This window comes from Cervus canadensis, chromosome 9 (genome assembly GCF_019320065.1).
Source record: "Cervus canadensis isolate Bull #8, Minnesota chromosome 9, ASM1932006v1, whole genome shotgun sequence".
Lineage (NCBI taxonomy): Eukaryota > Metazoa > Chordata > Mammalia > Artiodactyla > Cervidae > Cervus > Cervus canadensis.
Genome location: NC_057394.1, coordinates 72,724,442 through 72,738,623, shown reverse-complemented (window position 1 = coordinate 72,738,623; position 14,182 = coordinate 72,724,442). Strand labels below are relative to the sequence as shown.

The window sequence follows — 14,182 nt, the reverse complement described above, 5'->3', positions numbered from 1 at the left end:
TACTACTGTGCAGCTGAGTATTTGCAAACTAAATCATAAGCATGCTTCTCTCATCCCCACCAGCTGCAGCATGGTCACCAGACATGCAGTTGGAAGCTTGCGATTATTTTTATTTTGAGAAGAAATTAAATAATTGCTGATTTTAAAAAAGGAGAATCAGAGACAAATACCATTTCTGCCTTCATAATGGGAACCCCAAATGCCTTTCTAAACAAACAACAGCTGGAAAATGCTGAACACAGATAGATACAATCCTTGCCTTTAAAAAGTTCCCATCCTTGTAGAGATGGATGGACAAGAAGACAGTATGGTATAGGGATTGATAGTTGATCATTGATGAGCACAAACTACGATGGGGGCACAGAGAGTGGGCCCCTAAGCTGGTCTAGAAATGTCTGGGAGCCTTGCTAATGGGAACCAATGGGAAGGAAGGCAAGGTGGATCAGCCCAGAAACCTTCCGGGGTACCCACCCAGGCCTGGTGGAGACCTCATTGCTAGGCCCTCCAGCAGCCTGTCCCAGCTGATGGCACACTGACCTTTATCAGTTTACTTGTTCATCTTCCTCCACAGACTTGGCAGTTTCTTTAAGGCAGAAACTGCCATCTGTCCTTGTTCTCTGCAGTGCCTGCCAGGTAGTAGTTGATGCTCAAGAACCATCTAATAAGTGAATATGTGGAAGTTTCTAGGCTAATGAAAATATTCTGTCTCTTAGATAGGCTAATGTTTAAAGAAAATATTTTATGTCTATACAATGGTATATTTAAAAGTATCTACTAGTTTGTGGTTGAAGTGCCAATACCAAATTTTAGATGCAAGAACAGGATCAGGAACCATAGGAGATGCAAAGATAAGCAAGACACAATCACCGCTCTCCATAAACTTAGAGCATAAGTAAGATGAGATGGTTGGATGGCATCACTGACTCAAGGGACATAAGTGTGAGCAAGCTCCGGGAGTTGGTGATAGACAGGGATGCCTGGCGTGCTGCAGTCCATGGGGTCACAAAGAGTTGGACACAACTGAGTGACTGAACTGACTGAACCCTCCTCTATATGGAACCAGAATAGCTTGTCTTTCACCTGTTTACATTTTGGAATTCCACAAAATATTTCTTTTGAATAAAGGGCTCCATTTAAAAAAATTAAAACTTTATAAAGTTAATAAAAGACCAAGTTTTCTCAAAATATTTACATATTTTACCCCCCCCATTTAGGCTAGAAGGAAATTTAATGGAGAGAATAGAAAATTTACATTTTTAGATATTTTCGTATTCCTCCTGGATTCCGTCTTTGTTTTTCCTGAGTTGCCTTTAACACTTTTCTAACAGGTACTATATAGCAATGTAGATATTTACAATAATAAAATTGTTCCCATATACTGTAATATCACTTAATATTTGCTAATATACAGGAAAAAGCTTCTATGCATATCCTTTCTAAAATTACTGCAAAATATCTTCTTCAAAGTTCTATATTTTTTTCTACTTTATATACAGTAGTGTGTATATGTTAATCCCAACCTCCTAATTTATCCCTCACCCTCCAAGGTTCTATATTTAATGCCAGTTATTCTAAGATGTTTAATTCAAAACTGTTACCTAATTTCTCTATAGGATGTTGGATTTCAAAAAATCCCATTTTCAAAACAGGATTGTATAAGATCATCTTAAGGACCCATATGCAACAAATCCTTCTATGAGGTTTGCAGGGAATAATGAGCCAAAAGACATTTAGGTACAGTATTCTTTATTATAAACAATCAGATAACAGTGTAAGTGTGCATTTGAGGGATAACTGAGGCATAGCTATAATAAAAAACATGACTTAAATAGAAATAGTTTCTTTTTTGTTAGTTTGTTTTACATTAATTTGAACTTAACATACACCAAGATCATGTAATTTGTCATATAGTTCAGCCATTAAATCCTTAACACGGGCAGACAAAATTTGGAACGCATGTTATATTTTGCTTTATTTGTTGACTATGTATGTCAAATATTCAGGACATAATCAAAGTTAAGCCGGTGCTTGAAGTCTTAACAAGCAATACCTAAAAAATATTTTTGTTGCTGTGACAGAGTATTCACTTCCTAAGAAGACAATGAAAAGGAGATTCTAAATGCTAGGTAGTTGTCCAACTTTTTCTGATTTAAACTGAGTGTAAAAAAAAAATAACAAAGTAAATGTATTGAGAATTGACATCTTAATAGTTCCAAAGCACTGGAAGGTATTAAAATATCACCTAACTAAAATTTTTTACATCTCAAATTTTTAACAGGAGAAAAAACAAAACCCAGACTTGAACAGCACTATAAATGTTCTGAGTCTTGTGAGCAGGCCAGATGTTACTATTCTCTGTTGCACGACCCTTGTCTACAGCAACCTTAAACATGTTTGGCAATTGCTGATGCAATTAATGGCTTAGCATGTCCACTTTGCTCACAATCCTATAAAAGAATGTGAAGGCATTGTTTGGACTGTCTACCTCAAGGATTGAATGCTAAATAAGCACATTTAGAAGTCAGAAATCAAATTCTGCACTACAATTTTTAACAATTCTTACCAGAAAAAAATTTAAAGGACTGATCTAAAATGTGACTATGTTACAATGACTTAAGGGTTAACTTCCCATCCCTCCTAAATTCTCTGAATTTCACAGTATCTTAATAAAGGCTTTTGGTGAGACAGACCTGGTAGTGATGCATACGTACCACTTTAATCATTTATTTTTTGAAGATAGAATTCCGATTCACTGGAATATTCTGTCCTGGCTTCCCAAAGCTGCGTGGAAAGCCAGTGTATTTTTTCATGTCATTTATAAGCAACTAGTACCGATTGATTCTGTAAAGGTGTAAGATTACCAGAGGAGGAGTCTGACCACTGATGGATAAAGTGATGTTTGATCCCTGGAGCCCAAACCACGTGTACCTCATGCTGTTTTGTGCAGTAGTACTCGTTTGAGGAAGACTTCACCATACTAATGCCTTTTCCAAGGAAAGGAGACATAGGGAATTACTGGAAAATAGGGAAGCAAGAGGAGAAAAATCCAACTTTGAGACAAAGAAGAAAAGCCTCATTTATCCAAGGATGTCTTCATTCATGACTTCATTGTTCAGAAGAGATGGGAAATCAGTTTCAAAATAGCGATAATTAGGAAATCAATTATATTTTCTTCAAGCATAAAAAAGAGCACATGTTTTGTTTTAATAGTTCTTGAAACATGAAGATGATTCTACAGATTTCCGTGTAGACTCTCAGCTCCAGAGGGCTGGGATGGTTTCTTGTGTACATTGACTCCACAGTACCTAACACTGTGCCGGGTACATACATAGTTGGTGAACCAATAAACTACAGAGTTCTCTAAACACTAAATGGACCACCTAGCTTTAATGTAAAATGTGATATTTTCTATTGTATATATGAAAGCTTCTACTAGGTAACACTAGTCATTACAAGAGGTGACGGCAGTAGCTCACGCATACATTGTTTTCATATGATCATTCCTACCTTGAATACAATTTAATGAGAAACAGCTACTATACACTAATGCTAGAAAGAGTTGAGACAGAATTTATAAATGAAGAAACCTCCTGGATCACTGAAGTACCGTCTGTTAACAAGCATAATTACCTTCTTAAATTATACATTTTAAAGAGGGTGTGAAATAATTTTCCAAGCAATGCAGTGTTCAGTGGATGGGAATTATATATATATATATATGAAAGTACCTAGAAATTTGGTAAACGGCCCTCTCTTTATCATCCAAGGGTAAATAACAGGTTTTGGTATTGTGTATACATTTTTTAAAAATGTCCTGTTATTCAGGACCACTGTTCCTCAGAAATGATAGGGATTATGGAATTACTATCTTATTTGGGAAGTTATTTCCAGGTATGAGGCTTTAGTTTTATGAGAGGCTACCACCTATGACCAGCAGGTCACTTAATCGGTAGAGACACTAAGTTAAATAACTCAAATTTGATCGCAGCAACGTGTCTGGATTTTCTCAAAGGCTTCAGTGAACACTGTTTGCGTCATCTGTGAAGAGTTAGTATTTACCAACGTGTGAGGAATATGCGGCAAACTGTGCCCTCGCCTAGAGACTGTGAACGTGGGAATGTGAGAAGGAATAAGTAAACACAGGGTGTTTTTATCCGATGCTCTTGTTTTACTGCTGCTTCCACACACACACAGGACTTAACCACAAGGACAGTGAGCATGCCGTGCAGACTCGGATCTGCAGAGCTGCCTGCTGTGAATCACCAGGAGAACAGGAACCTGATTTCCTACATGGAAGGCAGGCATCTCTGTGGGTGATGCATTGACTAAGAAAGTGCTGGTCTTATTTTGCAGTTGGGGGATATAGCTTATTTCATGCTATTTTCATATTTATAATATCTTCCCATATTAGAGTCATTTATTTTTTTTTGTACAGTGGTAAGATAATGAGGCAACCTGGCTCTCAGCTTCACAGTTTCTTTCTCTTCCGATCACAGTTTTAATTTGTTTAAAAGGTACCATTCATACCAGCACAACAGTCTACCTACAGGTATTTCAACTTCAGAAATAAAGCTTATATGACTTGTCTTACATAACTGATTTTACAAGCTTGATTTTTTTTTTTGTCAGCACTTGAAGTGAAGTTATTTAAATGTTACGGGTTTGATAGCTTTGTTTTGTCCAAAGTGTTATTTGCCCTAGTGTTGCTAGTACCTGATTTTTGCTACGTAAACAGTTTTAGTATTTTTCTGGACTGGCCATACAACATGCCTTATGTGACACGGCAGACGAAAGCTGCCTTTGTCCTGCCAGCACCCTTCAAACACTGTCCACAGACTTGCCTCTCATTTCTTCTCTCCCACAAAAGAAGCTGCTGCTTATTAGAGCGTAGGTGCGAAAACCCTGCTTTTCTCGTCGCGTTGTAGTGGCATCAGGTTAACTAGAAAGCACAAAATAAGACGGTGATACAAAATACGGTGAGTATATATTAAACGTATTTACATGTGTCCTTAGAAACGTCAGTTAGTCATGACTCTGAAATGACATAAGCCACTGCCTGCAACAGCATCTACCCTATAGAAATGTGCATTGAGACAGGACTGTTAGGACACGGAAGAAATTGGGTTGTGTGGGGAGCCCATCTGAGTCAGAACTTTGTCCAGCCACTGCAGCGGTCCATGAAGGTGGATCTCAATCCAGCAGGGCGTGCTTGTGACATCCTGGCGATGGTACTCGGCTCCCCAGCCCTGAAAAGCAAAAACAGAGCCAAGTCATTGTGCCAGACTTCCAGGCAGCCTCCAGGGGCACGAGACAGGCCTGCTGGACACAGCCCACCCACCAGGGCAGCTTCTGGGACCTGAGAACATGAACTCTGCATTCCTGCAAGTACAAGACAACCTTTTCATCAGCCAGACACCCTAAGATGAGTCCCCATCCGAGGTTTCCTCCTGGGCTCGCAAGTAAAACCACAGACCTAGAGAGGGCCTGGGTTCCAGCCACATCAGAGACACCGGGAATTCATGCTGTCTTCCCCAGGGAAGGGAGCTTGAACGCATGTTCACCCCCTTAATGCTGAAGTCTGTATTTTGTACAAAACAGAACAATGGCTGGATCTGAAAGTTGTTAGGTGAGAGCTGAGGGTGCTCTGTGTTACTCAGGATTGATGAAGAAGGCTTGTTTCTCCTCTCCCATGCTGGCTCACTTCTGGCAGTTTGCCATTGGTGACCATCCACAGGAGAGACCGCAAAAAATAAAGAAGTTTCATTAACATCTATGACCTCACATGGTTGCAATTTTTTATCGTGGTGAGAACTTATCAATTTCTTTTACACTGATCACCTATAGTTATATTTGCTAGGAATCCTTTTTTTTTTTTTAAGTCCCTGCAATATTAGTCACAGTTTATTTTGTGAATTATGTAGTTTTATGAATTTAAAGGTTGCATATGTGACAAGTACATCTAGTTGATCTTAGGAAAATCAGATTCCTATACAAGTTTATAATACAGTGAAATAATTGTATCTGAGACATTGGCCATTTCATCCCAATTTTTAAAACAGGCCTAGAAAAAAGTACGTCAAATGGTTGTTTATTAACAGCAATTTATCGCCCTCTGCTGGCTCTAAAGCATCAGAATGTTTGAAAAGACTTTCAGGTATTTGTTAATTGCCTGTTAATTTTACAGTGTAAAAATGCTTCTAAAGCTTAACAGTAAACTTGAATAAAGGCATCCCTGGTGGCTTAGATGGTAAAGAATCTGCCTGCAATGCAGGAGATCTGGGTTTGAGCCCTAGGTCAGGAAGATCCCCTGGAGAAGGGAATGGTTACCCACTCCAGTATTGTTGCCTGGAGAATTCCATGGACAGAGGCGCCTAGGGAGCTACACTCCAAGGGGTCACAGAGTCAGACATGACTGAAACGACTTAGCACGCATGCAAATTTGAATAAAACTGCTTTGTAACCATGAAAGAAATGGATTCAAGAAGTCATTTTCTAAACTGGAAACTTCTTGATTCTCATTTTTAAAATAATTACTGAAATTATAAATAAGAGTGTAGAAAAATGGGACACATTTTTCATGGTAATTTTACAGAATTAATAAATTTTACTTTGAAAAAATCTGTAACAAGCCATACTGATACCCCTTGAATAGATAGGTCACCATGGGAAAACTGTCACGTATGCTCAGTTTGGCAAACAAGCTCAGATTTGGAAATATTAGAATTATTTGCAAGTGCTTTGTGAGGAATGAAATAGCGGACGATAAACTGAGGGCTTAGCTTCAACATGCAAATCCAGTTTTTCCTTCCCACTAAGTAACTTCCTCCATTCTCCAACCTTCATGTCAACTTTAATAAGATCTAATTGAGAAATTCAACAAATATTCATAAACAGAATATCTACTACTGTCTCAGAATTAATCGTAAGCCCCATAATGTTTTTATCCCAACCTGTTTATACTTTTGTAAACAGCACTTAATTCATACTCTGTTGTATTAGACTCAGTTCTGTTTTGTAGTTTATTTATAAATATAATTGCCTCTGTTTGCCTGTCTGCTTTGTCTTATTCGATTTCAGGTAAATTCACCATTTACTGAGTGACCACAGTGCTCAGCAATTTGAGGGAAGAAAAACACAAATCTCTGTAGCATTAAGTCCTATGCAACCATCATAATCACTTTATCTTCTTTATTTAAAGAAAAATCAGGTAACTGCCTTAACTTGGTTTTCCTCCAAAAGTAATATACTTAAGAATTTTCTTAAAATTGCTAAACAAGAGATGTCATACTCATGGAGGAGCTCTTCTGAAAAACAATTGAGAGTTTTCCTGCCAAAATGCTGTCTACTTGCCCTGGCTGTCCAACTGCCACATCAACCGAAGACTGTTTTAAAATATATATTTTTTTACTTATTTATTTTCTTATTTGGTTGTACTGGGTCTTAGTTGTGGCATGCAGGATATTTAGTTGACCTATGTGGGATCTAGTTCCCTGACCAGGGATCGAACCTGGGGCCCCTGCATTGAGAGCAGGGAGTCTTAGCCACTGGACCGCTCCGGAAGTCCTGTGCTTTTGGTCTCTATCTTAGAATCAGGAAGCAAGCACTCCTTACCTTGACAAAGCTCATCCTGATGGTGCACATCTTGGTCAGCTCATAGACGACTTCAAATCCGTGGTGCACAGACTGGGCGAGCAGCTGAGCGAACAGCTGGTTGTTGAAGATCTTGAGGCTGCAGCCGCTGGGGATCTTGCAGACGGTGGCTGGGTGGAAGCCGTGCTGATAGTTGCAGTTCCGGCTCTGCACGAAGATGCTGCTGTCACTCACGCACTCGGCATAGACTTCTCCCCCGACGTAGTACAGGTGCACGCCTGCGAGGCAGAAACAGTCTTCTGACACCAGCACTGAGTTCCACTTAGACTTACCACCCTTCCCATCTCATCTGCCTCTGTCACCTAAAGAGACGTGACTATCATCTGTGAGGTTAATTTTAATGTCACCAATCACTGATTAGTACCACGAGTGCCCCAGAGGTTGACCTGCTTTCATTATCATCTGTATTTTTTCCATGAGTGCAATTTAAAAGTATATTGCAAAAAAAAAAAAAAAAATATATTGCAATTCAGGTTTGCATAGCCAAGAACAAAGAAGGAGGCTGTCATGTATTAATACTACTCCTGCCATGAAATTAAAAGATGCTTACTCCTTGGAAGGAAAGTTATTACCAACCTAGACAGCATATTAAAAAGCAGAGACATTACTTTGCCAACAAAGGCCCATCTAGTCAAGGCTATGGTTTTTCCAGTGGTCATGTATGGATGTGAGAGTTGGACTATAAAGAAAGCTGAGCACTGAAGAATTGATGCTTTTGAACTGTGCTGTTGGAGAAGACTCTTGAGAGTCCCTGGGACTGCAAGGAGATCCAACCAGTCCATCCTAAAGGAGATCAGTCCTGGGTGTTCATTGGAAGGACTGATGCTGAAGCTGAAACTCCAATACTTTGGCCACCTGATGCAAAGAGCTGACTCATTGGAAAAGACTCTGATGCTGGGAAAGATTGAGGGCAGGAGGAGAAGGGGACGACAGAGGATGAGATGGCTGGATGGCATCACCAACTCGATGGGCATGAGTTTGAGTAAACTCTGGGAGTTGGTGATGGACAGGGAGGCCTGGTGTGCTGCGGTTCATGGGGTTGCGAAGAGTCGGACACAACTGAGTGACTGAACTGAACTGAACTGTCACTTTCAGTCTCATGCTTGTTCATTCTAAAAGGAAGATCTCATACTATTAGAGGCAAAATAACAACATAAGGCAGAAAACATCAAATAGTCCTTCAGGGACATATAGAAGTAAAGAACTGGACACAGTAAGTACCATGGTAATGTTACTTACATGCATATACTAAATCCACTTCAGAGGACATGATAAATGGAGTTTACATTTTATTTTACTAACAATTATAAATCCATTTCTCTTAGTACCTCAAAGAGGCCTATTCCATTTTAAAGCTTATCACCTACATTTACAGGTCATAGAAATAATGCCTATTTTTACCTACAATGAAATTCATGCCACATTTTCAGATAAAATATAATGACTCAATCAAAATGTAGTTTATGCTATTTTATCTCATTTTCTTAGAATGAAAAGGTGAAGAGGGTCTTGAGAATGTTGCTGCTCAAAGTACATTTTAGTTGATGCTTTTCCTCCAAATGTCTAGGTTTAAGACTCAACATAGTTTCCTTTGTTGTGCAAAAGCTTTTAAGTTTCATTAGGTCCCATTTGTTTAGTTTTGCTTTTATTTCCAATATTCTGGGAGGTGGGTCATAGAGGATCATGCTGTGATTTATGTCGGAGAGTGTTTTGCCTATGTTCTCCTCTAGGAGTTTTATAGTTTCTGGTCTTACATTTAGGTCTTTAATCCATTTTGAGTTTATTTTTGTGTATGGTGTTAGAAAGTGTTCTAGTTTCATTCTTTTACAAGTGGTTGACCAGGTTTCCCAGCACCACTTGTTAAAGAGGTTGTCTTTTTTCCATTGTATATCCTTGCCTCCTTTGTCAAAGATAAGGTGTCCATAGGTTCGTGGATTTATCTCTGGGCTTTCTATTCTGTTCCATTGATCTATATTTCTGTCTTTGTGCCAGTACCATACTGTCTTGATGACTGTGGCTTTGAAGTAGAGTCTGAAGTCAGGCAGGTTGATTCCTCCAGTTCCATTCTTCTTTCTCAAGATTACTTTGGCTATTCGAGGTTTTTTGTATTTCCATACAAATTGTGAAATTATTTGTTCTAGTTCTGTGCAAAATACCGTTGGTAGCTTGATAGGGATTGCATTGAATCTATAGATTGCTTTGGGTAGAATAGCCATTTTGACAATATTGATTCTTCCAATCCATGAACACGGTATGTTTCTCCATCTGTTTGTGTCCTCTTTGTATCCCAGGAATGCAAGGATTCTTTAATATCCACAAATCAATCAATGTAATACACCACATTAACAAATTGAAAGATAAAAACCATATGATTATCTCAATAGATGCAGAGAAAGCCTTTGACAAAATTCAACATCCATTTATGATTAAAACTCTCCAGAAAGCAGGAGTAGAAGGAACATACCTCAACATAATAAAAGCTATATATGACAAACCGACAGCAAGCATCACCCTCAATGGTGAAAAATTGAAAGCATTTCCCCTGAAATCAGGAACAAGACAAGGGTGCCCACTCTCACCACTACTATTCAACATAGTGTTGAAAGTTTTGGCCACAGCAATCAGAGCAGAAAAAGAAGTAAAAGGAATCCAGATAGGAAAAGAAGAAGTGAAACTCTCACTCTTTGCAGATGACATGATCCTCTACATAGAAAACCCTAAAGACTCTTCCAGAAAATTACTAGAGCTAATTAATGAATATAGTAAAGTTGCAGGATATAAAATTAACACACAGAAATCCCTTGCATTCCTATATACTAACAATGAAAAAACAGAAAGAGAAATTAAGGAAACAATACCATTCACCATTGCAACAAAAAGAATAAAATACTTAGGAGTATATCTACCTAAAGAAACAAAAGACCTATACATAGAAAACTATAAAACACTGATGAAAGAAATCAAAGAGGACACAAACAGATGGAGAAACATACCGTGTTCATGGATTGGAAGAATCAATATTGTCAAAATGGCTATTCTACCCAAAGCAATCTATAGATTCAATGCAATCCCTATCAAGCTACCAACGGTATTTTGCACAGAACTAGAACAAATAATTTCACAATTTGTATGGAAATACAAAAAACCTCGAATAGCCAAAGTAATCTTGAGAAAGAAGAATGGAACTGGAGGAATCAACCTGCCTGACTTCAGACTCTACTACAAAGCCACAGTCATCAAGACAGTATGGTATTGGCACAAAGACAGAAATATAGATCAATGGAACAGAATAGAAAGCCCAGAGATAAATCCACGAACCTATGGACACCTTATCTTTGACAAAGGAGGCAAGGATATACAATGGAAAAAAGACAACCTCTTTAACAAGTGGTGCTGGGAAAACTGGTCAACCACTTGTAAAAGAATGAAACTAGAACACTTTCTAACACCATACACAAAAATAAACTCAAAATGGATTAAAGATCTAAATGTAAGACCAGAAACTATAAAACTCCTAGAGGAGAACATAGGCAAAACACTCTCCGACATAAATCACAGCATGATCCTCTATGACCCACCTCCCAGAATATTGGAAATAAAAGCAAAACTAAACAAATGGGACCTAATGAAACTTAAAAGCTTTTGCACTACAAAGGAAACTATAAGTAAGGTGTGTTAAATTTTTTTTAGGATTTGCTTTTTCAGGGATGAGAAACTTTACACACATTCAAAGGCAAAATGGAAAGGACATTTTGAGACCAGGAAACTAAATCCACTGGGAAAGAAGGAATCCAGAAATCACCTTGAGGGACTTGCCTGGTGACCCAGTGGCTAAGACTCCACACTCCCAGTGATGGGGTCCAGGTTCAATCCCTGGTCAGGGAACTAAATCCCACGTGCTATAACTAAGACCCAGCATAGCCCCAAAAATAATTTTTAAAAAATGAAAAAAAAATCACCTCGAGGTACAGACCCTGCTTCTAAGGAACTACAAACTAAACCCTTGTCTCAGGATAATTCCTTTCACGAAAAAGGGAAACATTACTATATTTCCACAGAACACCTTGAGATGTACTAGAAAATAAAGTTTCATAAAAAAGTGAAAAACTAATTCCCAAAGCAATTCGATGATTTGAAATCTATGATAATTATGTCTGGGAAGGTCCGGGTTTGCCTCATTTAATGTGCATGTATGTGTGCTAGGTCATTTCAGCTGTGTCTGACTCTTTTCAACCCCATGGACTGTAGCCAACCAGGCTCCTCTGTCCATGGGCTCCTCCAGGCAAGAATACTGAAGTGGGTTGCCATTTCCTTCTCCATGGATCTTCCTGACCCAGGGATCAAACCCACGTCTCTTATGTCTCCTGCATCGGCAGGTGGGTTGTTTACCACTAGTGTCACCTGGGAAGTCCCGGTAAGTTCACTACGTGGGGCTAATGCCTCAGGAATGATCGGTTACCCCTTCCTTCTCCCACGGGAGGAAGGACAGCCAGCAGCCAGGACACACGCAGCTCGTCTGCAGCTGCAAAGAAGAAACGCGTCCGTCCTGCCGCAAGTCTTCTTTCACACCAAGAACTTGGAGCAGCTCCTTACGTGGGTCAATGGTGCTGGCTGCAGTGACAGCGCAGTCACAGGTGCTCAGGAAGAACACTGCTATTGACTAGGGTTATATTACGTTGTGCATTTCTAAGAAATACAACCTGATCTCAATGACCGTAAGAGCACACATATGCTCAGGAAGTCCTTTCAAGACTGTGGCTTTCCTCATTATTTGGAAATCAGGGCCATCCTAAAAGCCACTCTAAAAAAGCAGGCACACTGTACACTCCAGTGACCCAAACTGGCTATTCCATCATTCCCTAAACCTCAGGAAATAACCTTGGCTTTATTTTGCACAGTCACAGACAGGTGTGATATGTCAGCAGTTCTTCATCATTTTTTCCCTATAAAGATGCTAATAATCCTCCCATGGAGCTCAGTGTAACTCAGTGTGGGACGGCTTTTCTAGAGTATTCTTGGGGGGAAAACACAAAATCTTTTCTGATTTACATTTTTAAAGTAAATGACTGTAAAATTTCATCACTGCAGTACAAAATGAGGGCCTTATTTCAACATCTCAGAGTTGATTATGACATACTGTGGCTGTGGCATATGACAATCATTTTCATTCCATATCAAAAGATTCAATTCCTCAACACTGAACTAAGAGGGGTGCTGAGATGAAAAAGCAGGAGGGTCCCTCCCCTCCAGCAGAAGGAAGCAACTGGACCTGAAAGACAGAGCCATGGGTGCAAAATCCGTATCACTTGTGGGACCATGGATAAGCTTCTGAACTCTTCTGAGCTTCTGTTGCCTCACCTGTAAAATGGGTCTAAGAAATCCTAACTTGTAGAGTGACTATAAAGCAATAATATGTGTAAGTGCCTGCCAGGGTGCCTCTCAGATCTGGGAATCTGTGGGGGTGGCTGAGTCATTCAGAAGAGTTCAGGCAGTGTGCCTGGTTTTTAAGGAAGAGTATGGACAGACCTCAGGTTAGAAGGCAGTGTTCCAGGTTCTTTGAGGTCCTGCCTCTGATACTGAAGGTGCAGCCTCTGAGATTCTAGTGCTAACTTGCTAATGGCTATTTAAAGCTCTTGGCCAGAGAGGTCAAAGCAGTAGACATGTTAACTGTTGCAAGGTTACGGAGAAAGGCTTCGTGCCAAGCCCTCTGCCTCACAGCGCGCCGCATCAGATGGAGAGCAGGCTGAAACAGCACAGGCGAGTCCGCACGTGACCCATCACCACCACGGACAAAAGCTCAAAGCACACGCGCCGCTGACGGGTGGAGGCACGGGTCTGCTCTAGTGGACCGCCGTCTTCCCTAAGTGGCAACAAACACAAGCCGGAAGTGACCTCAAAGCAACTGATAACTACTGAGGGGAGAAAAGGCCCATTATTAACCATAACAAAAAGAATCTTTATAGGTATCTTTCCCCCCACACCCCACACTCTCATCTCGATATAATAGCCAGGGGATCCTTTTAAAGTGAAAACTCAAGTCTATAAACTCCAACTTAACTCCACCTTCTTGTGTCACACAGGCAAAGCTAAAGCACTCTGCATGGCTCCCAGGCCATGAGACCTGGTCCTGTCCCCGCCTCCTCTATGACTTCCTCGCCCCCTTGCTCACTCTGTTCCACTCACCCTGGCGTTGCTGCTGTTCCTCACACTGTGCCAGGCAGGTTCCAGGGCCCTTGCACATGCTGTTCCCTTTGCTCGGAAAGGTACCCACACTGCCGATTCCCTCTTTAGCTCTCGACTCAGGTGTCACTTCCTTAGGAAGCCTGCTTGTCTAGCTCCCCCATTCTCTTCCCCTCCTTTGTTTTTCTCTAGATACTTATCATTTGACGTGTGTGTGTGTGTGTGTGTGTGTGTGTGTGTATGCATGAGTGTGTGCCAAGTCACTTCAGGAAGTGTCCAACTGTTTGTGACCCTGTGGACTGTAACCAGCCAGACTCCCCTGTCCATGGATTCTCCAGGCAAGAATACTGGA

General features: G+C 40.2%; 1 protein-coding gene across 3 annotated transcripts in view; it reads right to left on the bottom strand.

Moving 5' to 3' along the window:
• Positions 1–1,729: 1,729 nt before the first annotated feature.
• SMAD9 (SMAD family member 9) overlaps positions 1,730–14,182 on the bottom strand; it is a 60,925-nt gene continuing 48,472 nt past the window's right edge. For all 3 annotated transcript variants that reach the window (XM_043477401.1, XM_043477402.1, XM_043477400.1), the window contains exons 5-6: positions 7,612–7,868; positions 1,730–5,246 (exon numbers count right to left, since the gene is read on the bottom strand). In XM_043477401.1, the coding sequence (XP_043333336.1) occupies positions 5,103–5,246; positions 7,612–7,868 (401 nt within the window). In that variant the 3' untranslated portion in view covers positions 1,730–5,102. The remainder of the gene's footprint in view (positions 5,247–7,611; positions 7,869–14,182) is intronic.